Source organism: Cucurbita pepo, chromosome 20 (assembly GCF_057944985.1).
Source record: "Cucurbita pepo subsp. pepo isolate OVF chromosome 20, ASM5794498v1, whole genome shotgun sequence".
Taxonomy (NCBI): Eukaryota; Viridiplantae; Streptophyta; class Magnoliopsida; order Cucurbitales; family Cucurbitaceae; genus Cucurbita; species Cucurbita pepo.
Window position 1 is genome coordinate 3277090 of NC_141817.1, and position 20718 is coordinate 3297807.

Below are 20718 nucleotides of genomic sequence, written 5' to 3' on the forward strand. Positions count from 1 at the left end.
ACTGACCCAAGCGGAACACAATTCATAACCTACAAACAAGAATCAAGCGGAACACAGAACAGCAAAGAGTTGGCTCAATTGAACACCGAGAAACTAAATATCATGAACGAATCCCTAATCGTAGGAAAAGAAAATGATAAAGCACCAAAATCAAACTCCTGCAAAGCAACCAGCGCTCATAGATAGTTCAAATCAAACGTATAGGGAAAGAGAGAATCAGGAGGGGAGACGTAACCCTAATGCAGGAATTCAAGCTTTTCCGAATCGAAATCAGTTTTCAGACAAAATTGCTAGAAAACGACAACGAAGGAAGCCATGGATACTGCGAGCTCTCCACAGCCAGAGGAGAAAACGATAAATCTGGGAGGGGTAAGGTCGTAAAATCACAATAATTGGTAATTTAGAAAAAAAAATTTGGACCATTTCTCGATTTGTGCGTGTCATCCTTGCGCAGGGGCCATGCTAATCTTCTCTGTATCGTTCCAATTTTATCGGATGTCCCCGAAGGGACGACCTCTCGGTATCGCCTACACAATATAAACGCTTAATAGATATAAAACTAAGCGATGTGGGATAGTAAGAGATTGGGCCATGCCTAGGCCCATATTAATTGTTATTTATTACGAATATTTATTTTCCTTGTTCATTTACATTTCAAAAGGCATTAAATATGGAACATTTTATTTATGCTCTGTTTGCGATAAATTACTTCAAATTTCAGAATTTTAAAATATAAAAATAATTACAAATTCCAAAATATAATAGGATATAAACGGGTTCCTAAACCCTAAATAATTACTATTGTCATAGTCGACTCCTACAACCATTTCTTAAAAACAGTATTCTAGACCTATTTGCCTTCCACTATCACGTGTTTTTCTTTCACTATCGAGTGTTTATCTTCAAGATTTCAAATTTTAAATTTTAAAAAGTGTTGTAATTTGTACTTATAAATGAAAATATTTTAATGAGAGTTTTCAAGAAATTTGTTGACAATAACTTTCAAATTTGGTACGATGGGTATGTAATTTGAATTCTACTTATATTCAGGTTCACTCGATCAATAGTGAATATTCATGTAGTAAGTTAGTTTTTGAGAAGTGAAAATTATGAGTTTTGAGAATTATTGTAGCGACCCGACCCGCTTTCAATGCATGAGAATACAAATTATTATAACAATACTAGTAAGTTTTAAAGGTGTACCCAACAGAATTCATTCACAAACCAAGGGTTGAGGGTGTTTCAAAAGTTATAAACGAGTAGTTCACAAAACTCGGATTAACGTACCCTCCGCAACCACACGGCTCAACACGTCCCTCACTATGGTTAGTAAGCTACTGGTCACCTGGAAAATAAAATATAGTAATAGTGAGTATTAATATACTCCGTAAGCAATCTACTTATGAGCTCTCGTCAAACTAAATTCATATACACGCACTTTGAAGTTTGAAGTTGTGTGCTCATACCCCCTAGAGTTAGCCAAAATTGTGGCTCAAAGTCTATGCTAACCTTTTATGGTTCATATATATTTAAACCCCTATGCATACCTCCTTTAAGGAGTGATCTAAAACTCTGAGTTTTACGTAGTCAACCTTGGGCTAAATGCATATTGAGTCACTGTAACCCTAGAAAGGCCCTAGGTTAATTCTCAAATGTATGGAGGAGCCCCTTTGCTCTAAAAACGATGATCGTACTCCACACGTGTATACCTACTGGGCTCCATTCGGATGATTCTTCCTAGTGGTGTCGAGCAACAACTACCTGTTCATAGGACTAGTAAACTACCTGTCAAATTGCCTTTACAAGCTAGAACAGTAAACTACCTATTCATACCACCCTCCCCAGGTTAGAACGGTAAACTACTTGCCTTAGGAATAGTAACTACATATTCACTACTTTCTCAAGCTAGAAGGGTAAACTACTTGTTCATACCATCCTCCTCGAGTTGGAAAAGTATAAAGTCATGACTCTCTAGGCATGACCAGGCTAAGGCTAAGGCTAACTCAGTAGTAGTATACCTCCATGATTCCTAGAATTCCTATGTGGGTAACACCAAGTAGACCTTAATTCCTATTGGTACCTAGTCATGGCCTTAAAGTCATGGCCTTAAACATTCTTACAAGGTACCTAGTCAATCCAAAACAGTCCGTAAAGCAAACAACTAGATTCTAGGACCAAATAACGTAAAACAAGCCGTTCATGATCTAACATAATCATAACAAACACTCACCAGGTTGGCACGCCTTAAGAAACAGCGTTCCCTTTCCATTTTAGAAAGAAGAGCAAGCAAATAGCCATGGCAGGGCAGTCTTTTGGAGGCCTATAGTGCAGAATCTATTGTCACTCCATGAGGGTTCATCTGTTCATTATGTCAAGGGTGTCAACTACTTCCCCTGTGCTGTGAGGGGGAAGCGATCAAATGCGATCAAATGCTTGGTATCTTCTTGGATCATCGGATGATGTTGTCACAGTTTGAGCTGAATGAACAAATATTTGATGCTTATGATCTTGGTGAATAGCAACAATAAGTTGACATCTTCTTGGATCTCCCTGAAAGAAACACCATTCAATTACAAATCCCAGATAAACAAAAATCCCAATACTATCTTGTTCTACATAAACCCAGATCCAATTCCAGAGCATTTTGTTTACGTTACTTGTTCGCAATCATATTCCATGGCCAAGCAAGATAGAAGAAACGTATTCAATTCATAACCTACAAACAAGAATGAAGCGGAACACATAGTACAGCAAAGAGTTGACTCAATTGAATACTGAGAAACTAAAAATCACGAACGAAACCCTAATTGGATGCTCCATCCGTCTTCCTCGTAGGAAAAGAAAATGATAAAGCACCAAAATCCAACTCAAACCAGCACTCATAGACAGCTTAAATCAAACGTATAGGAAAAGAGAGAATCAGGAAAGGAGACGTAACCCTAATGCAGGAATTCAAGCTTTTCCGCACCGAAATCAGTTGGTTAGGACAAAATTGCTAGAAAACGAGCTTATGCATGCAACTTGAAAGTAGAAAAATATGGAAAACCCAAAAATAAATAGAAACCGATGAATACTTACGGTGTCGGAAGAAGACGACGACCAAGAAGGAAGCCATGGATACTGCGAGCTCTCCACGGCCAGAGGAGAAAACGATAAATCTGGGAGGGGTAAGGTCGTAAAATCACAACAATTGGTAATTTAGAAAAAAAATTTAGACCATTTCTCGATTTGTGCGTGTCATCCTTGCCCAGGGGCCATGCTAATCTTCTCTGTATCGTTCCAATTTTATCGGATGTCCCCGAAGGGACAATCGCTTGGTATCGCCTACACAATATAAACGCCTAATATATCTAAAACTAAGCGATGTGGGATAGTAAGAGATTTGGCTGGCCCATATTAATTGTTATTTATTACGAATATTTATTTTCTTTGTTCATTTACATTTCAAAAGGCATTAAAAATGGAACATTTTATTTATGCTCTGTTTGAGATAAATTACTTCAAATTTCAGAATTTTAAAATATAAAAATAATTACAAATTCCCATCTACTCTTGATGGCAAACAGCGTGGTCCAAAATATAATTAGATTGACACGTGTCCATCGTCATAATCACTAATACAAATATTTCTTAAAACTTGTTTCATATAGTTACTTATCTTATACTACTTTTACGGTATTCTAGACCCATTTTCCTTCACTATCACGTGTGTTTAACATAAGGATTTCAAATTTCAAAACGTGTCGCAATTTGTACCTTCTTATAAAGTCTCACTTTAATGAAAATATTTTCCTAACATATAATGAACCACAAAAACACGAGCAAAATGCACAATTAAGAGAGTTTTCAAGAAATTTGCTGGCAATACCTTTTAAATTTGGTATGATTTTTGAATTATAAATATTCATCTAGTAAATTAGTTTTTGAGAAGTGTATTTTAGACTTCTTAATATAAATAGTGAAAATTCATAATTTTTTAGCTTCACATTTTATAATGGAGAATTATTGTAAACGACCCGCCGAACCATCACACTAGCCCAAGAATAAAAATTCGATAAAAAATTTCACTTTTAAACTAAAGAATGAACAAACTTTAACATAAATACATTATAACAATACTAGTTTTACACGTGTGCGCTATACAAAGTTCATTTACAAACCAAGGGTGTTTCAAAAAGTTATAAACAAGTAGTTTACAAAACTCGGATCAACGTACCCTCCACAACCACCGACTCAACACGTCCCTCGGTATAACTAGTAAACTACTGGTCACCTGAAAAATAAAATATTAAAATACTCAATGAGGAATCTACTTACGAGCTCTCGTCAACCTAATTCACATACACAGAACCTGAAGCTATGTGTTCATGCCTCGTCTAGAGTTAGCCAAAATTGTGGCTCAAAGTCTATACTAACGTTTTTTTGGTTCATATGTATTTAAACCCCGAGTTTTTAGTACTCTGTGTGTACGTTTGTCCATTTGCTAAAGGTGCATTTAGAAAGGTCCTAAGATACTTCTCATACATATGGAGGAGCCCTTTTGCTCTAAGAACGATGATCGTACTCCACACGTGTATACCTACTAGGCTCTATTCGAAAGATTCTTCCTAGTGGTGTTGAGCAACAACGGTCTGTTCCTAATACTAGTAAATTACCTATTACATTGCCTTTTCAGATTGGAACATGTGTTCTTACTACTCTCCTCGAGTTAGAACCGTAAACTACCTACCTTAAGAATAGTGACTACATGTTCACTGCTCTTTCAAGCTAGAATAGTAACTACATGTGCACTGCTTTTTCAAGATAGAATGTTAAACTACTTGTTCATACCACCCTCTTCGAATTGGAAAAGTATAAGGTCATGGCTCCCCTCTAGACATGAGAGGGCTAAATCAGTAGTAGTATACCCTCCATCATTCCTAGAATTCCCTATGTGGGTGACACCCCTCTAGACATGAGAGGGCTAAATCAGTAGTAGTATACCCTCCATCATTCCTAGAATTCCCTATGTGGGTGACAACGTGTACCAAGTAGACCTTAATTCCTATTGGTTAGTTCACGAGCCTTAAACATCCCTACAAGGTACCTAATCAACCCAAAACAGTCTGGATTCTAGGACCAAATAACGTAAAACAAGCTGTTCATGATCTAACATAATCATAACAAACACTCACCAGGTCGGCACGCCTTAAGAAACAGCGTTCCCTTTCCATTTTAGAAAGAAGAGCAAGCAAATAGCCATGGCAGGGCAGTCTTCTGGAGGCCTATAGTGCAGGATCTATTGTCACTGCACGAGGGTTCATCTGTTCTTCATGTCAAGGGTGTCAACTACTTCCCCTGTGCTGTGAGGGGGAAGCGATCAAATGCGATCAAATGCTTGGTATCTTCTTAGATCATCGGATGATGTTGTCACAGTTTGAGCTGAATGAACAAATTGGTGCTTATGATCTTGGTGAATAGCAACAATAAGTTGACATCTTCTTGGTTCTCCCTGAAAGAAATACCATTCAATTACAAATCCAAGATAAACAAAAATCCCAATACTATCTTGTTCTCCATAAACCCAGATCCAATTTCAGAGCATTTTGTTTACATTACTTGTTCGCAATCATATTCCATGGCCAAGCAAGATAGAAGAAACGTATTCAATTCATAACCTACAAACAAGAATGAAGCGGAACACATAGTACAGCGAAGAGTTGGCTCAATTGAACACTGAGAAACCAAAAATCATGAACGAAACCCTAATTGGATTCTCCATCCGTCTTCCTCGTAGGAAAAGAAAATGATAAAGCACCAAAATCCAACTCAAACCAGCACTCATAGATAGTTTAAATCAAACGTATAGGGAAAGAGAGAATCAGGAAGGCAGACGTAACCCTAATGCAGGAATTCAAGCTTTTCCGCACCGAAATCAGTTGTTTCGGACAAAATTGCTAGAAAACGAGCTAATGCATGCAACTTGAAAGTAGAAAAATATGGAAAACCCAAAAATAAATAGAAACCGATGAATACATACGGTGTCGGAAGAAGACGACGACCAAGAAGGAAGCCATGGATGCTGCGAGCTCTCCATGGCCAGAGGAGAAAACGATAAATCTGGGAGGGGTAAGGTCGTAAAATCACAACAATCGGTAATTTAGCAAAAAAAATTTGGACCATTTCTCGATTTGTGCGTGTCATCCTTGCGCAGGGGCCATGCTAATCTTCTCTGTATCGTTCCAATTTTATCGGATGTCCCCGAAGGGACAATCCATTAGTATCGCTTGCACAATATAAACGCTCAATTTATTTAAAACTAAGCGATGTGGGATAGTAAGAGATTGGGCCGTGCATAGGCCCATATTAATTGTTATTTATTACGAATATTTATTTTCTTTGTTCATTTACATTTCAAAAGGCATTAAAAATTTAACATTTTATTTATGCTCAGATAAATTATTTCAAATTTCAGAATTTTAAAAAATAAAAATAACTACAAATTCCCGTACTCCAAAACTGTCACTCATACTCCTAAACATAATTACTAATTAAATTTAAAAAATAAAATTTACGTGTTTATTAAAACTTTCATATAATCTCAAATTTAAACCCCTAACCAAATTTCTTCATATTATTTCTGGAATAATTTCAAATTTTATTAAATTATTTTAAAATAAATAAAAATCTTATTCATAATCCAAATTGTTTTTTACTTTTCTTCTTTTAAAAAATATAATAGTCCTATCAGTCAATTTTAACGTTTTCTAACGGTCCTCCATAATTTTAAAAATATTAAAAATATTAAATATCAAATTGAAATTTTTAATTACGGAAAAGAAATGGCTTTAGATAAGGTCAAAGTTATTTTATTTTATTTTATTTTATTAATTAGGTATATTGCAACTAAACTGACGTCATTTTTTAATTTAAAAAAAGGGATGGATTGAAATAAGTCAACTAGGGATTTTATTATTACTTTTTAATGATTCATCCCAGGGAATATGGGGAATGCATGTGTTTATATATATATATATATATATATATATATATATATATATATATTATTTTATTTAATAGGAAGTTAATAATGACCTTATTTATATAGGCATTCACACAGCGGGCACGTTTTAAGGTTATCTACAACGAGAATTTGAGATATAATTTATTGATAGTAAGTTGAAACAATAAATAGATCACTCGGTTATTTCTACTTCCTCTTAGATAATAAGGTATGTATTCACGTTTTATTAGACTCTGCTTCACTATCAAATTACCGATAGAGTTATTATGCTTGCACTAACAGATACTTACCACTATTTTGCCAACTGACATTACTTATACTTTCGTGTCTTTCAGCATGGTCAACATCAGGTGTTTTTTTAGTAGTGAATCTGGTTAATAAGCAGTTAAGAAGTCAATTATATATATATATATACAGTATTTTATGTATTTAAAACATATTAATTTTTTTAATATTTAATATATCAAATACAATTAAAAAAATTCTTTATTTGTGATATAAACAATTTTATAATTTAGGTATAGAATTGAACTAAAAATATATATAATAATACAAAAAAAAATGAAAGAATTGTTATGTCTATAGGATATCATTCTCAATTTTTTCAAAAAAAAAAAAAAAAAAATTATAATTTCCAAATTCATTTTAAAATCTGGTTGCAAATAAAGTGTACAGGACTTAGATTAAAAAAATATTTTAGACCAATTCAAAATTTTAGATTAGTTGAGTTGGTGACCCGAGCATCTCGAACAGACTTCACGACAAAACCCTTATTTTTGGGTTGGTTGGGTGGTCGGGTTGTTCTTTTTTTAATCATTTAAAAACTCATATTTATCCAATAGCTAAAATCCTATAAATCTCAAATATCAAACAGAAGTCACAACACATCACAAACATCAGTTACAAACGTCTAGTATTATTAATACTCATAATAATTTTAAAAGTAGTGGAGGGTAACTTTGGGTTATGTTGTAATCCTATTTTTGGGTTGGTCGGGTTAACTCGGTAAAAAATATGTAAATTCCTTAACTAACCCGAATTTAACTAACCCAAACCAAAAAAAATTTATGGGTTGGGTTGGATAGTCCCGAGTTATCTAGTGATATAACTCTTCCTTAGTTTCAAAAATATTTTTAAAATCTAGCCCAGCCATTTTCAAAATTTTGGATTTTTAAAATAGTATTTTTTTAAAAATAAAATATTAATGAAAATGAGGTAATTTTTTAAGTTACAAATTTTTTATTTTTGGGTATTCATTTATTACTTCTTTTCCATAAATAATGAATTTATATTTGTTTTACGTTTATAATAAAGTTCAATTGACTTAGTTGTATGATAGGGACCTAATTAGATCTTAATTAATATCACATTTACTAAATTAATTTTATAAAATATTCATAAACTCATTAATTTCAACTATCGTGAATAGTCCTATCCAAATTAATATTAAATTAAGTTTAATTATTGCACAAATTATTATAATTTCAGAAATAAAAATTGATTTTTTTTTTTTTTTTTCTGGAGCAGTTAAATTAAAAATTAGAAACTAAATCAGGAAATTGAGAGAGTGAAAATTTATTTAAATTCAATTTTTTAAATAGAAACCTTGATTTTGGTTGGACGACAATAGTCTGAAAAAGTCGATAATCCAAAGCGATTTCAAAGGCAAAGGACTCGAGTCAGTCTGATTTGGAGATACGACGTGTCGTATATTCCCTTTTAACGCTTTAGTAAAACGTGAATCTTCTTAAAATGATTAAATTTAGAAACCTCAGCTGACCGTACCATTAACCGCCAGGTGGCAGTTCGTTGTCAAATTCCGGAGTCTGAAACCATAGTGTACCGGCTGTCGTCGGTCGTTTCTCCTTCTTTCTTCCGGTTTTCTACCTTTATAACCCATTTTTCCCTCTCTTCCGTCTTCCCGCCTTGACTTAAGCACTTTCTCTTCCCCTTCTTTTATTTTCCGGTCGCCTGAGTTCTCTCACCTCTCGCCGTCGCCAGGTCAGTTTTTCTTCTCCTTCTCTCTCGGAATCTGTGAGTTGATTTTTGTTTTTAAAATGTTTGAAAATGTGAGGTTCTGTGAAATGGCAATGACGATGGCGATGGCGATGGCGATTGCGGTTTTTGTTTTTGTTTTAGCACGGAATAGTGATAATGCGACTTGAGTCGTCTCATATTCGAATTTGCGTCTTTCTGGCGGATTTTGAAATGCTTGTATCTCCATTAACAGAACTTGTTTTGATTTTGCTGTGTTTTCGCCGACTTAAAATGCTTCATAATCTTTTTGTGATTTTGATTTTGCTATGTTTTCGGCGACTTAAATGCTTCATAATTCTTTTGTGATTTTGACCTCTTCTGTTATATAGGTTTCAATTTCATTTTGATTAGGTTTAGATCTCATTCTGGTTCCTGCATTGTTTATGATTTTGATTCTGTGCAAATGTAAATGAATCTAAATTGATTCTCTTCATTTAGATGTCGGCGTTTTCCTAATTGTGGAAATGGTTTTCAAGTAGAACTCAAATGGATAGAAGTTGAAATTGGAGTTTACTGGAATTAAATTGATTTGTGTTTTCAAAATGTTGATCGCTTTTTAAGACGAAGCCCCAATTACAGGGGCAAAACTGAGATTTAATTTTAAACCATTATTTATTGTAGGCTTATGCATTTTCTTGGTAAACAAACACAATGAGGCAGAGCTGAGATTACTTATTTCTCTCTCAATTTGGGGGAATTTCATTTTCTAAACTTCTGTTGTTTATGGTTGACTGTTTCAGTGTGAAATAGGAATGGAGCAACCAAACAGTAACGCCGGTGATGGCCAAGGGATCAGAAGAAGATCCTGTGGCTGTACGAAGGAAGATTTTCTTCCAGAGGAGTCATTTAAGAGTTGGGGGAATTATACAAAAGCGCTGAAGGCGACACCAGCTCGCCTCTTGGACCGGCTCATGGCCCGGTCGGCCGAGCACACCGAACTTGTCGAGATGAAGGCTCAAAGCCAGCACGAGATGAAGAAGAGCCTCACGTGGTGGGACCTCATGTGGTTCGGCGTCGGTGCCGTCATCGGCGCCGGAATATTTGTCCTCACAGGTCTCGAGACTAGGAGACACGCCGGCCCTGCCGTCGTCTTGTCTTACATAATCTCCGGTGTCTCCGCCATGCTTTCCGTCTTCTGTTACACTGAGTTTGCCATCGAGATTCCGGCCGCCGGTACGTGCTTCTTTCCAAACCTATCTCTCACATGCTTCACATCGTAATAAAATTAATCTCAATGTCCAATAATTTTATTTAAATCGTTTTTGAGTTTTTTAAATTATGAATAATATATTAACTCACGAGTGAAATATGAGGGTCATATTCTCATTTATTATTTATTAAATTAAAAAAATTATTCTAAAATTCCATTTATACCCCTATGTCCCTAGTTTTCCAAATATTACATTTTTATTATCACCAAAACTTCTCTTTTGCCCTTTTTAACCTTAACTTTTAGCTAAGTTGTGAGTTTAGATCAGATTTTATCAATTTTTACTATCAAGTTTTTCAATAATGTTCAATTTTAGTCTTTTTGTTTATTCTTATTTATTAGTTTAATTTTTTTAAAAAAATTATAATTAATATAGTTTCTATGAATTTTGTCATTAAATGATCTAAAATATAAAATCTAGAAATGAATGGAAAGCTAAACTTCAGAAAAGAAAAAATAAAAAATAATATTTTGAATTAAAAGTCTGAAAGGAAAATACACCAAATTTTAGGCACTAAAAATGTATTTTCTAAAAAAAAATCTTGAATTTCGGAAGAATAAATTGATAGAATTTCATCCACTTTTTCATGATTTTGATTTGATTTTAAATGAAGTCAAATAAAATTAATTATAAATAATGGTCTAAATTTGAAATCTTAGACCTCATTTAATAAATTTGTTTGGGTTTAAAAAGTGGGCTTCTTTTCATACCATTTTATACAATTTATCAATGTCAAGGATTTGTGTGAATCCTTAACCAAATTTCAAATATATATATATATATATATATATATATATATATGTGTGTGTGTGTGTGTGTGTGTGTGATAACAAATAGACAAAGAAAAGAACAAATAAATAAAGCTTTTAAGCCTATATTTTAAAAAAACTAAAAAAATAAATTACTATGAAATGGAATATTAATATTTAAACTATTACAGTTATTAGTTTCAAACTATAATTTATACAACTGTCAATTAAGTTTAGAGAAAAATTATTTTAAAGATAAGGTAGAAGGTCCTTTTCAAGTGGCTGAAGTTTCCTTAAATAAATAAAGCTAACATAGTAGCACATGTGGCAGGTTTCTAGAGATAGAGATACATAAGAAAGTGTGACATTTTAAATAATTTAACTTTTATCGAACTTCAAATAAATAATATAAATTAGCTTTGTTGATAGCTGTTATTATTATTATTGTTTTTAGAAGGGAAATTAATTTAATCAATGAATACACAAAATACACAAAGTTGGGTTCTTGAAACAACCAGTTGTGATTTAAATTTGATTGGGATGGCTGTTTCATTGGTTTTATGTTGTTTATAGTATAATTTAATTTATAAACTTTAATTAGCATTTGATAAATCTTTTTATCTTTTTTAAAAACGTTAAACCATTCAAGTTTCAAAAACTTTGTTCATGTTTGCAATTTACTTGCATGAATCAATTGAAATAACTCGATATCATTTTTTTTTTCAGGTGGATCATTTGCCTACCTAAGGGTAGAACTAGGCGACTTCGTGGCATTCGTCGCTGCCGGCAACATCCTCCTTGAATATGTTATCGGCGGCGCTGCTGTAGCCCGTTCATGGACGTCATACTTTGCCACCCTTTGCAACCACCAACCAAATGATTTCCGCATCCATGTCTCTGTTTTTGCTGAAAACTACAACCGTCTCGACCCCATTGCCGTCGTCCTCAGTATCGTCATTTGTGGGTTTGCAGTGGCGAGCACTAAAGGCTCCTCCCGCCTCAACTACGTTGCCTCCATTTTACACATTACCGTGATTGTCTTCATCATCATTGCCGGGCTGACCAAAGCCAACCCCAAAAACTTAACTCCCTTTGCCCCCTTTGGCCCTCGCGGCATATTCGTAGCTTCTGCCGTGTTGTTCTTCTCATACGTTGGATTTGATGCTGTTTCAACATTGGCAGAGGAGACTAAGAATCCGTCTAGAGATATTCCTATTGGTCTTGTTACGTCCATGGTGATCATCACTTTAGCCTATTGTATTCTTGCGGCTACCCTCTGCCTCATGCAGCCTTACCAGAAGATTGATGAAGACGCACCATTTGCAATGGCTTTTGAAGCCGTTGGATGGGGTTGGGCTAAGTACATTGTTGCTCTCGGTGCTATAAAAGGCATGACCACTGTGCTGTTAGTCAGTGCGGTTGGTCAGGCGCGGTATCTCACGCACATTGCCAGGACCCACATGGTCTCCCCCTGGTTTGCCAAAGTCAATGAAAGAACCGGTATGGTTGCTAACAGTACTATTTATCTTACGTAAATGTTTTTGAACTTCTGATTGTAGCTGACTTACTAATTTATAAGCAGTCTTTGTGCCCCCAATACATTCTAGGATTGATGTGCTTAGAAGCTTACCATCTATCGTATGCTCTTAGGGTTCTATGAAGTCCGTTAGACGCAATTCTAAAAGTTTTAAAGTCTATTAGATATATGAGTCGATGAGTTCTATTAGACTCAATATCATACTGATGTACGCGTCTAATTTTCTGAACAGGAACTCCAGTGAACGCAACAGCATCAATGCTGGCTGCAACAGCATTGATCGCCTTCTTCACACCCTTGGAGATAATCTCAAACCTTCTCTCAATTTCCACCCTCTTCATCTTCATGCTGGTAGCCGTAGCCCTTATCGTCCGACGCTACTATGTCAGCGGCGAAACAACGTCGTCCAACAGAAACAAGCTCATAATCTACTTGTTTCTGATAATGGGATCTTCAACCGCAACTGCCATTTACTGGGCCACAAGCGATGAGTGGATCGGCTTCGCAGTAACCGCTCCGATATGGTTCCTCTCAACTCTAGCCCTATGGATCAGCGTCCCACAAGCCAAGAAGCCACGGGTGTGGGGCGTGCCACTGGTCCCATGGGTGCCTTCAATATCCATCGCCATAAACTTTTTCCTTCTTGGGTCCATCGATGCAGCTTCATTTGAAAGGTTTGCGATCTGGACTGGGATTCTATTGGTTTACTATTTCTTGCTTGGGTTGCACGCTTCTTACGACACTGCCATGGAGTCGAAGATCCAAGCAGCAGAAGAAAGTAATAGCAGTGTGTGAATAGGAATCCAAAGAAGAAAGAAATTGGAACTAACTCGGATATATGAAAGGGATCTCATGTTGGTTAGTAGAGGTAAAATTTATACTGTATTGGTTGGTTGGTTTAGTGATGGTTGGTGTGTTGTTGATATCCATCTGTAAATGTGAGTTTATTGTTATTTTGAAAGTGGGTAGTGTTCTAAGATCAGTTATGTATATTTTAATGCTAAACTCATCGTTAATCTCAACTTTACACATTTTGGGAATTTAGAATTTAGATTTGGGTAGATTTATTGAAATATATTGTTTTTTAATATTTGATCATTTATGGATTACCAAAAAATTTTGTATACGTTTACGAGGTTGTACGCTATTATTTTTATTTATAGTTCAATACAGGTTTCAACTTTTTAGTTTTGAGTGGGACATTCGATGTCCATATGATCCGAACAATCCAAATTACTCCACCCAAACTATACACGTGTTGAGTGACTTTTTAGTACTTATCTTTAAAAATAAGAGACAAATGTTTACAATCACGTCGACTCAAAAAATCTAAACTACCCAACTACGAGGCTTGGGTGAGTTTGACAAATGTTTAGATCAACTTGACTATTCAGCCCAAGTCGTGCTTGTCCTAGAAAATAAGAGTTTGGGTGACTTTGACAAATGTTCAGACTTGACTATCTAGCTCAAAGGGTTGGATGACTTTTTCGTGCTTGTCCTAGAAAATAAGAGACAAATGTTCACTAGAACAATCCAAACTACCCGGCTCAAACGGTAAGAGTTGGATTAGGGGTGTACATTTAATTCGACAATCCAGACCGACTCAATCTGAACTATAAGGGATGGGTTAGGTTAACCGTCGGATAATATATTCGTACTTCTCTTTGGAAATAAGGGACAAATGTTCAACCGGAACAATCCAAACTACATAAGAGACAAATGTTCAACTCCAACAATCTAACTACCCAGTTCAAATTATAAGGGTTGGGTGACTTTTGTGTTTATCCTGTCAACCATTTTTTGAATAGTAAATAATTATAAATATTTAATATTTGAGTCTTATGAAATTTTTATGAAATTTTAGTTATTAACGGAAGGTGGGAAATTTAGAATTTAAAAATAAAGCATATTGTCACATAAAAAGAGTCATTTTGACCAAGAAACGCATCCCGTAAGGTAAAAAAGATCCCAATGGCAGAAAAAGTAAATAAAACTGAAATTCTTCGTCTCTTTCACTGTCTAATGAAAAACCCATATACCTGCAACTCCCTTCAAGTTCGTTACTACTACTCTCCAGTCTCTGCTTCTTGATTTGAGCTATGATCTTCTGCAGAACCCTAATTCGGTAAAGATTTCCCTTTCCTAATGGAGGATTCCGAGGGCGTTCTCAGCTTCGATTTCGAGGGCGGCCTCGATGCCGGCCCCACTAACCCCGCCGCCACCTCCTCCTTACCCATAATCCAGTCAGATTCTTCTTTCCTCCCCGCCGCTTCCGCCGTCTCCAACTCCGTTGCCGGCGCCGTCGGTCCTGCTGCTACAGCTGATGCTCCTGGTGCCCCAACCGGCAACGTCGGGAATCGGAGGAGCTTCCGGCAAACGGTTTGCCGGCATTGGCTTCGAAGCCTCTGTATGAAGGGCGACGCCTGTGGCTTCCTTCACCAGTATGATAAGTCTCGGATGCCCATTTGCCGATTCTTCCGTCTCTATGGCGAGTGCCGTGAGCAGGATTGCGTGTACAAACATACCAATGAAGATATTAAGGAGTGTAATATGTACGTCTTGGAACTTGGAATTCAATTTATGTCTTGGCTCTTTGTCAGATTTACACTCTTGGTTCTTTAATTTCTTTGTGTTCTTTAAATAGGAGGTGATCAATCTCTGCTCTTATCGTTTATGCCCTTCTTCTTAATCCCTAGTTGTTGAATTTATTAGTATCATATGCAGTTCTTAGATTTTAGACTGGGGATTTTTTGCCCTTCATCTTTTATATATATAATTTTGCAAACAAAATCTACATTCTCCCATGAGGATACAAAAGAGCATCAAGATTGCAAATGAAGAACAGTTGCATAAGTCGTTGGCACTACGAACAGAAACTTATCCAAATCACAAGCTTCCTTCCGATCTCTTTCCTTTCTTGGTTACATTCTAGAATTCCCTTTTAACCATAAAGCTCATGAGATGGCCTTAGCTTCATTAATCCATAGAGTTTCAAGCCTTTTCTTTAAAGTTTTTGCCACCCAACAACTGTGTCATTATTCTTTTAGTGGAACTATCAAGGACCTGTGAAAAGGACCCTAGAGAGAAAAATAATGAAATGGAGTATCCCTACGCCACTACTATATGAGCAAAGTAGTAGTAGGTAGTGTTGGACCTTGTTTGAATGCATACTTCTTTTCTTGTGTTTTCCCTCCATCGATGAAATTAATGATTCCTCTAAGGATATTTAAGTTTTAAGACTATGCATGCGTATGGCTGCAATAAGAACATAACTAATACATGTAGAATTGATGTTATAGTTAGATATATTTATGGTGCTAGATCTTGTGAAATCCTCATTCAAGTTTTTACAAAATGATTCCCTGGTTTTACTTGGACGACATTTATTGCATTAACATAATCTTAATTTCTGCTGTACATCTTTTTGGCCCGATTTTTGTTCTTTAAAAAACATTGGATGTTATACATCTGACGGCTAAACACTGTAACTGCAGGTACAAGTTTGGTTTCTGTCCAAATGGTTCTGATTGTCGATATAGGCACGCAAAGCTGCCTGGACCTCCACCTCCAGTGGAAGAAATCCTTCAGAAAATACAGCAATTAGGTTCATACAATTATGGTTCCTCAAACAAATTCTTTTCACAACGTGGAGTTGGCTTATCCCAACAGAATGAAAAATCTCAGATTCCTCAGGGTCCGGCCCCTGTTACTCAAGGAGTTTTAGGAAACCCTTCTGCAGCAGAATCTGCTGATGTCCAACAGCCGCAAGCTCAACAGACTGCACAACAAACCAGCCAGACTCAGACACAAGGTCTTTCTAATGGCCAGCCCAATCAACTAAACACAACTGCAACGTCTTTGCCTCCAGGAATATCTAGGTGTGTCTGATGCGACCTGAAGTCTTTTTGCATATTACTTCAACTCAGTTTTTGTATCATATGGAAACAGTGTTGCAGAGATTTGTTATTTAACCTTCAGCACTATCATATTTGTGATTTTGTTTGGTTACTTTAAGCCGCAGTAGTCAACATTGTTTTTCTTCCTATTAATTTGTAGTCCTTGTACCACAAGAATCTTTAGTTAGAATGGGATTCCAACTTAGTACCTTTTAAAATTTTGAGAAGAATTGCTCCTTTGGTGAGCACAATACGAGCTACCTTTGGGCTTGGTGAAGGGTATCATTTTTTTTTTCCTCAATATCAGAAAACTTGCTTTCATTGGGAAGAAACGCAAGAATATAGAAGGGCATGGATGGTATCATCCTAAGGTATTAATTATTTTACCAGTTCTGTATCAAGCTATTGAATTCTATGCCTAAGCTTCATTACCATGTGCTCATGTTCCATTTCAATTCATCTCATGTCAATTGCCAAGAGTCAAGAAACTACTTTCCCCAACACTTTGTTGGTTCTGCTATTGATTGGCTAGAATCTAATGGCTCATAGCTCTTATTCTGTTATGTTAGGGTCTCATTAAATCTGTGGATTGACACTTCTTGCAGACCTTTTTGATTTAGTTTGCTTTAATACTTGAAGTTTATGTAGTCTCTCCAGCTTTATAATTATACCCCCTTTGTAATTTATGCTAGGTAGAGTTGTTTTCTGTAGAACTTTATTAGCAAGGGGGATACCCTATTTTGGTTCTGTAACCTTTTCCATTCATCTTCTGATAAAGACAAGTGGTTACCCATTCTCAATATAATTTTGCAAAAAGAAAAAAGCTCAGGCTCTTACATGAACCTTTTAAATACTCTGAATGTCCTAATTTATTTTTAAAAAATTAGGTACTTTATTGTTAAAAGTTGCAACCGCGAGAATTTGGAATTATCTGTACAACAAGGGGTATGGGCAACTCAAAGAAGCAATGAAGCCAAACTTAATGAAGCTTTTGATTCTGCTGATAACGTTATTTTGATTTTCTCAGTCAATCGGACTCGGCATTTTCAGGTGCTAATCATTCACATTGTGTTTGTGTATGACACTACTTGGTCATTGAGGATCGATGTGTGTTTGTTTGAGATAATCATACTGATTTAGCAATGGCTGCTTAGGGTTGTGCAAAGATGATGACCAGAATTGGTGGATCTGTCAGTGGAGGCAATTGGAAATATGCACATGGAACTGCACATTATGGGCAAAACTTTTCACTCAAATGGCTGAAGGTTTCATTTTTTTAGATCTATAGTTTTATGCAGAAAGTATTGTCTTTATTTTCTATGATACCTGGAAGCTAGCTAAAATCTGAATTTGTCAAATGCATGATAAAGCCTAGAGGTCAAACTAAATTATGTTGTGAAGGATGATTTTGTTGCTGTCGATTTGAGTACTGTATGATGCGATGAATAATTTTGACTTTTTTACTTGCAGTTATGTGAACTATCCTTCCAGAAAACTCGTCATTTGAGGAATCCATATAATGAAAACTTACCAGTAAAGGTATAGAATCCCGAGCTTGATGAAGAAAGATTTCTATTTATATTTACATCTGCTGATGTGTTTGGATGCTTCTACTTTCACTTGTGTTCTGAACTCTTGAAAATATTTCCCACTTCTTTTATTTCTTATGTTTATTATTATTATATTGTTCTGCACTTTCTGGTGATAATAGATATTACTGGTTTTGTTGAAATCAAATTATCTGAGCATTCTTAAGAACTTGCAATCTTTTGGATGAAAGTTTATTCTTCTTTATTTTTTTCCCCTTGTGGGGGATCTGGGAGCTTTCTCTAGGATTTAGTTTCAAGGAAGTTACTAGAAATGACACTCTGCCTCATGTAGACCATGCGATCTTTATTTTACTTAATCTTACAGGAATCATTTAGCAGAGAGGGCTAACATGATTGATACAATCATGAGGGATGGAAAATCCTGATTGTCCTCGCTCTTTAACTTGAGAGCATGAATTTTGTCAAGAATTTGAGAAAAGCACAGTAGGCAGCAATAGACTAACATTAGACTGTCAGAACCATCGCAAGTAATGCAAGCTTCATTTTCCTGCTAAAATAACCACCACTTCATGAATTCTTTCCTTGACTGCAATTAAAAACGTTGGCGCAAACATAATAGACTTAAATAAAGGCTTGAAGCCAACAAAAACATGAAATGATTCCAATGGAATCTTGAACATGTATGCTGATCAGTTCAGAATGCAGAACAGCAGCCGTAATTCTAGTGGTGCACTGTTCCTCCGCCCATCACCCTTGTTCACAAGTCTTTGTTTTGTTTTTAAGTTACTGTGTTGTTGCTTGTTTTACTGTATCCTCTATTAGTTTTACTGCTCTTCTATTAATCCTAGCTACTTCTTTGGGTTGGCAACTTTGTTGAGTTGGTTCAATGTTGTTATCAAAAGACATTTTTGTAAACAATACTTCAAGATTTCTCCAAGAGCAGTGTTGCACTATTCAGATTGCTAATGTTGCCGGGTAGAGTTTAGCATCGCGTTTATCTTGTAATATCTGTTTAATTGGCACCCTGTTTCTGCTCATTGCTTTGATTTGTTTCCTGTCGACCATTCATGTTCGTGGAGAATAATTCTTTGAAGAAGATATTTTTTTTACTTCATATCCTGTTCTGCAGTCAGTGGTAGCATTGGATACTAATTGAGCCATCATTTTTCTCGTACTCTTACAAGTGTAGATCAGTAGAGATTGCCAAGAGCTAGAGCCCTCTATTGGTGAGCAGCTGGCTTCTTTGCTTTATCTTGAGCCAGATGGTGAACTCATGGTATGCTTTGAAAACTTTGAAATACATTCCCATGACAAAATAAGGATTACATATTCAAGCAGGCGAGGAAGAAGATGAAATTTGAGGAAGTGATAATGGCAGTTTCAGAATTTAGCTCTAGATGAATTTCCTTAGTTTATTTTTGTTACTTTTGTGATCAGGCCGTCTCAGTAGCAGCAGAATTGAAACGAGAAGAGGAGAAAGCAAGGGGAGTTAATCCTGGCATTGGAAGTGAGAACCCAGATATTGTCCCGTTCGAGGATAACGAAGAAGAGGAAGAGGAAGACAGTGAAGAGGAGGAGGAGGAGGAGAGCCTTGGCCAGTCCGTTGGTTTACCAGCTCAGGGCAGAGGAAGGGGCAGAGGAATCATGTGGCCTCCACATATGCCAATGGGACGTGGTCCTAGACCCTTTCATGGAATGCCGGGTTTTCCACCTGGGATGATGGGTCCGGATGGGCTGCCTTATGGTCCTGTTACACCTGACGGATATCCCATGCCTGACATGTTTGGAATGGCTCCTCGTGGTTTTGGTCCATACGGTCCTAGGTTTCCCGGTGATTTTATGAATCCCCCAGCTGCTATGATGTTCCGTGGACGACCTTCTCAACCTGGGGTCATGTTCCCTCCTGGTGGATTTGGGATGATGATGGGTCAAGGACGTGGTCCCTTTATGGGTGGGATGGGGGTTCCTGGTCCTAACCCAGCTCGACCTGGTCGTCCTATGGGCGTGTCTCCGTTGTATCCACCTCCTGCATTACCGTCATCTCAAAACATCAATCGAGCTGCTAAGAGGGACCAAAGGGGAGGACCGGGTAGTGATCGGAATGATAGATATATTACAGGTCCAGACCAAAACAAGGGCCAGGAGATACCTAGACATGATGAAGAAATGCAATATAAGCAGTCAAAAACTTATCCTGATGAGCAATATGGGCTAGGAACCACCTCTAGGAATGAAGAAAGTGAAAGTGAGGACGAGGCACCTCGACGATCGAGGCATGGAGAAGGGAAGAAGAAGCGGAGAGGCTCGGAAGGAGGAGATGCAACTGCAATCTCTGATGAGTGATTACTTGTAGTTAGTTACATCTGACCTGGGACGTCTTCCTGCTTAGGAGAGACATCGTTGAACTTGATGTTGTTGTTGTAAGTTCTAAAACTGGAGTACTCACTTTTCTGTCTTTTCATTTTATACCTTCCACTTTAGCTAACTTTTTGTGAGCAGAGTCATAATTCATACAATGATTTACAAATTTGTAAAAGAACTTTCAGGTAATGGGAAGAATCTCATAAAGTCGATATTGGATGATGTGAAGGTGTTATGTCTTTCCCCTCTCGCCCCTCCATATGTGCTATGTCTAATGCCAAGTTCTTTCCATCTCTGGTGGATATATTTTACTTTTGATCTGCTTTACCCATCTACTAGACAGATGGGAGAAATGGAAAGATAGCTTCTAAGAG

The 20718-nt window shown here is 36.4% G+C and overlaps 2 protein-coding genes, 2 long non-coding RNA genes and 3 other non-coding genes across 7 annotated transcripts; 2 read left to right on the plus strand and 5 right to left on the minus strand.

The window, feature by feature from the left end:
• Window positions 1–408: 408 nt before the first annotated feature.
• On the minus strand, window positions 409–511 carry LOC111783726 (U6 spliceosomal RNA). Its single transcript, XR_002813409.1, has one exon. It is a non-coding gene; the product is annotated as a U6 spliceosomal RNA (small nuclear RNA).
• A 640-nt stretch (window positions 512–1151) lies between these two features.
• On the minus strand, window positions 1152–3315 carry LOC111783706 (uncharacterized). The gene is made up of 3 exons (XR_002813401.2): window positions 3079–3315; window positions 2231–2550; window positions 1152–1345 (listed from the first exon to the last, which is right to left on the minus strand). It is a non-coding gene; the product is annotated as an uncharacterized LOC111783706 (long non-coding RNA).
• Window positions 3206–3308, minus strand: LOC111783728 (U6 spliceosomal RNA). The gene has a single exon (XR_002813411.1). It is a non-coding gene; the product is annotated as a U6 spliceosomal RNA (small nuclear RNA).
• Window positions 3316–4083: 768 nt separating the features above from the next.
• LOC111783707 (uncharacterized) lies at window positions 4084–6251 on the minus strand. Its single transcript, XR_002813402.2, has 3 exons — window positions 6020–6251; window positions 5175–5491; window positions 4084–4273 (listed from the first exon to the last, which is right to left on the minus strand). It is a non-coding gene; the product is annotated as an uncharacterized LOC111783707 (long non-coding RNA).
• Window positions 6148–6250, minus strand: LOC111783727 (U6 spliceosomal RNA). Its single transcript, XR_002813410.1, has one exon. It is a non-coding gene; the product is annotated as a U6 spliceosomal RNA (small nuclear RNA).
• Window positions 6252–8917: 2666 nt separating the features above from the next.
• Window positions 8918–13663, plus strand: LOC111782552 (cationic amino acid transporter 1). Its single transcript, XM_023663315.2, has 4 exons — window positions 8918–9004; window positions 9781–10213; window positions 11727–12500; window positions 12770–13663. The coding sequence occupies exons 2-4, from the start codon at window positions 9793–9795 to the stop codon at window positions 13330–13332; spliced, it is 1758 nt and encodes a 585-aa protein (XP_023519083.1). The 5' UTR covers window positions 8918–9004; window positions 9781–9792; the 3' UTR covers window positions 13333–13663.
• Window positions 13664–14516: 853 nt separating this feature from the next.
• LOC111783399 (30-kDa cleavage and polyadenylation specificity factor 30) lies at window positions 14517–20566 on the plus strand. Its single transcript, XM_023664325.2, has 7 exons — window positions 14517–15089; window positions 16032–16415; window positions 17321–17483; window positions 17588–17698; window positions 17904–17972; window positions 19173–19259; window positions 19421–20566. Exons 1-7 carry the CDS (start codon window positions 14683–14685, stop codon window positions 20324–20326), a joined length of 2127 nt encoding a protein of 708 aa, XP_023520093.1. The 5' UTR covers window positions 14517–14682; the 3' UTR covers window positions 20327–20566.
• Window positions 20567–20718: the final 152 nt, after the last annotated feature.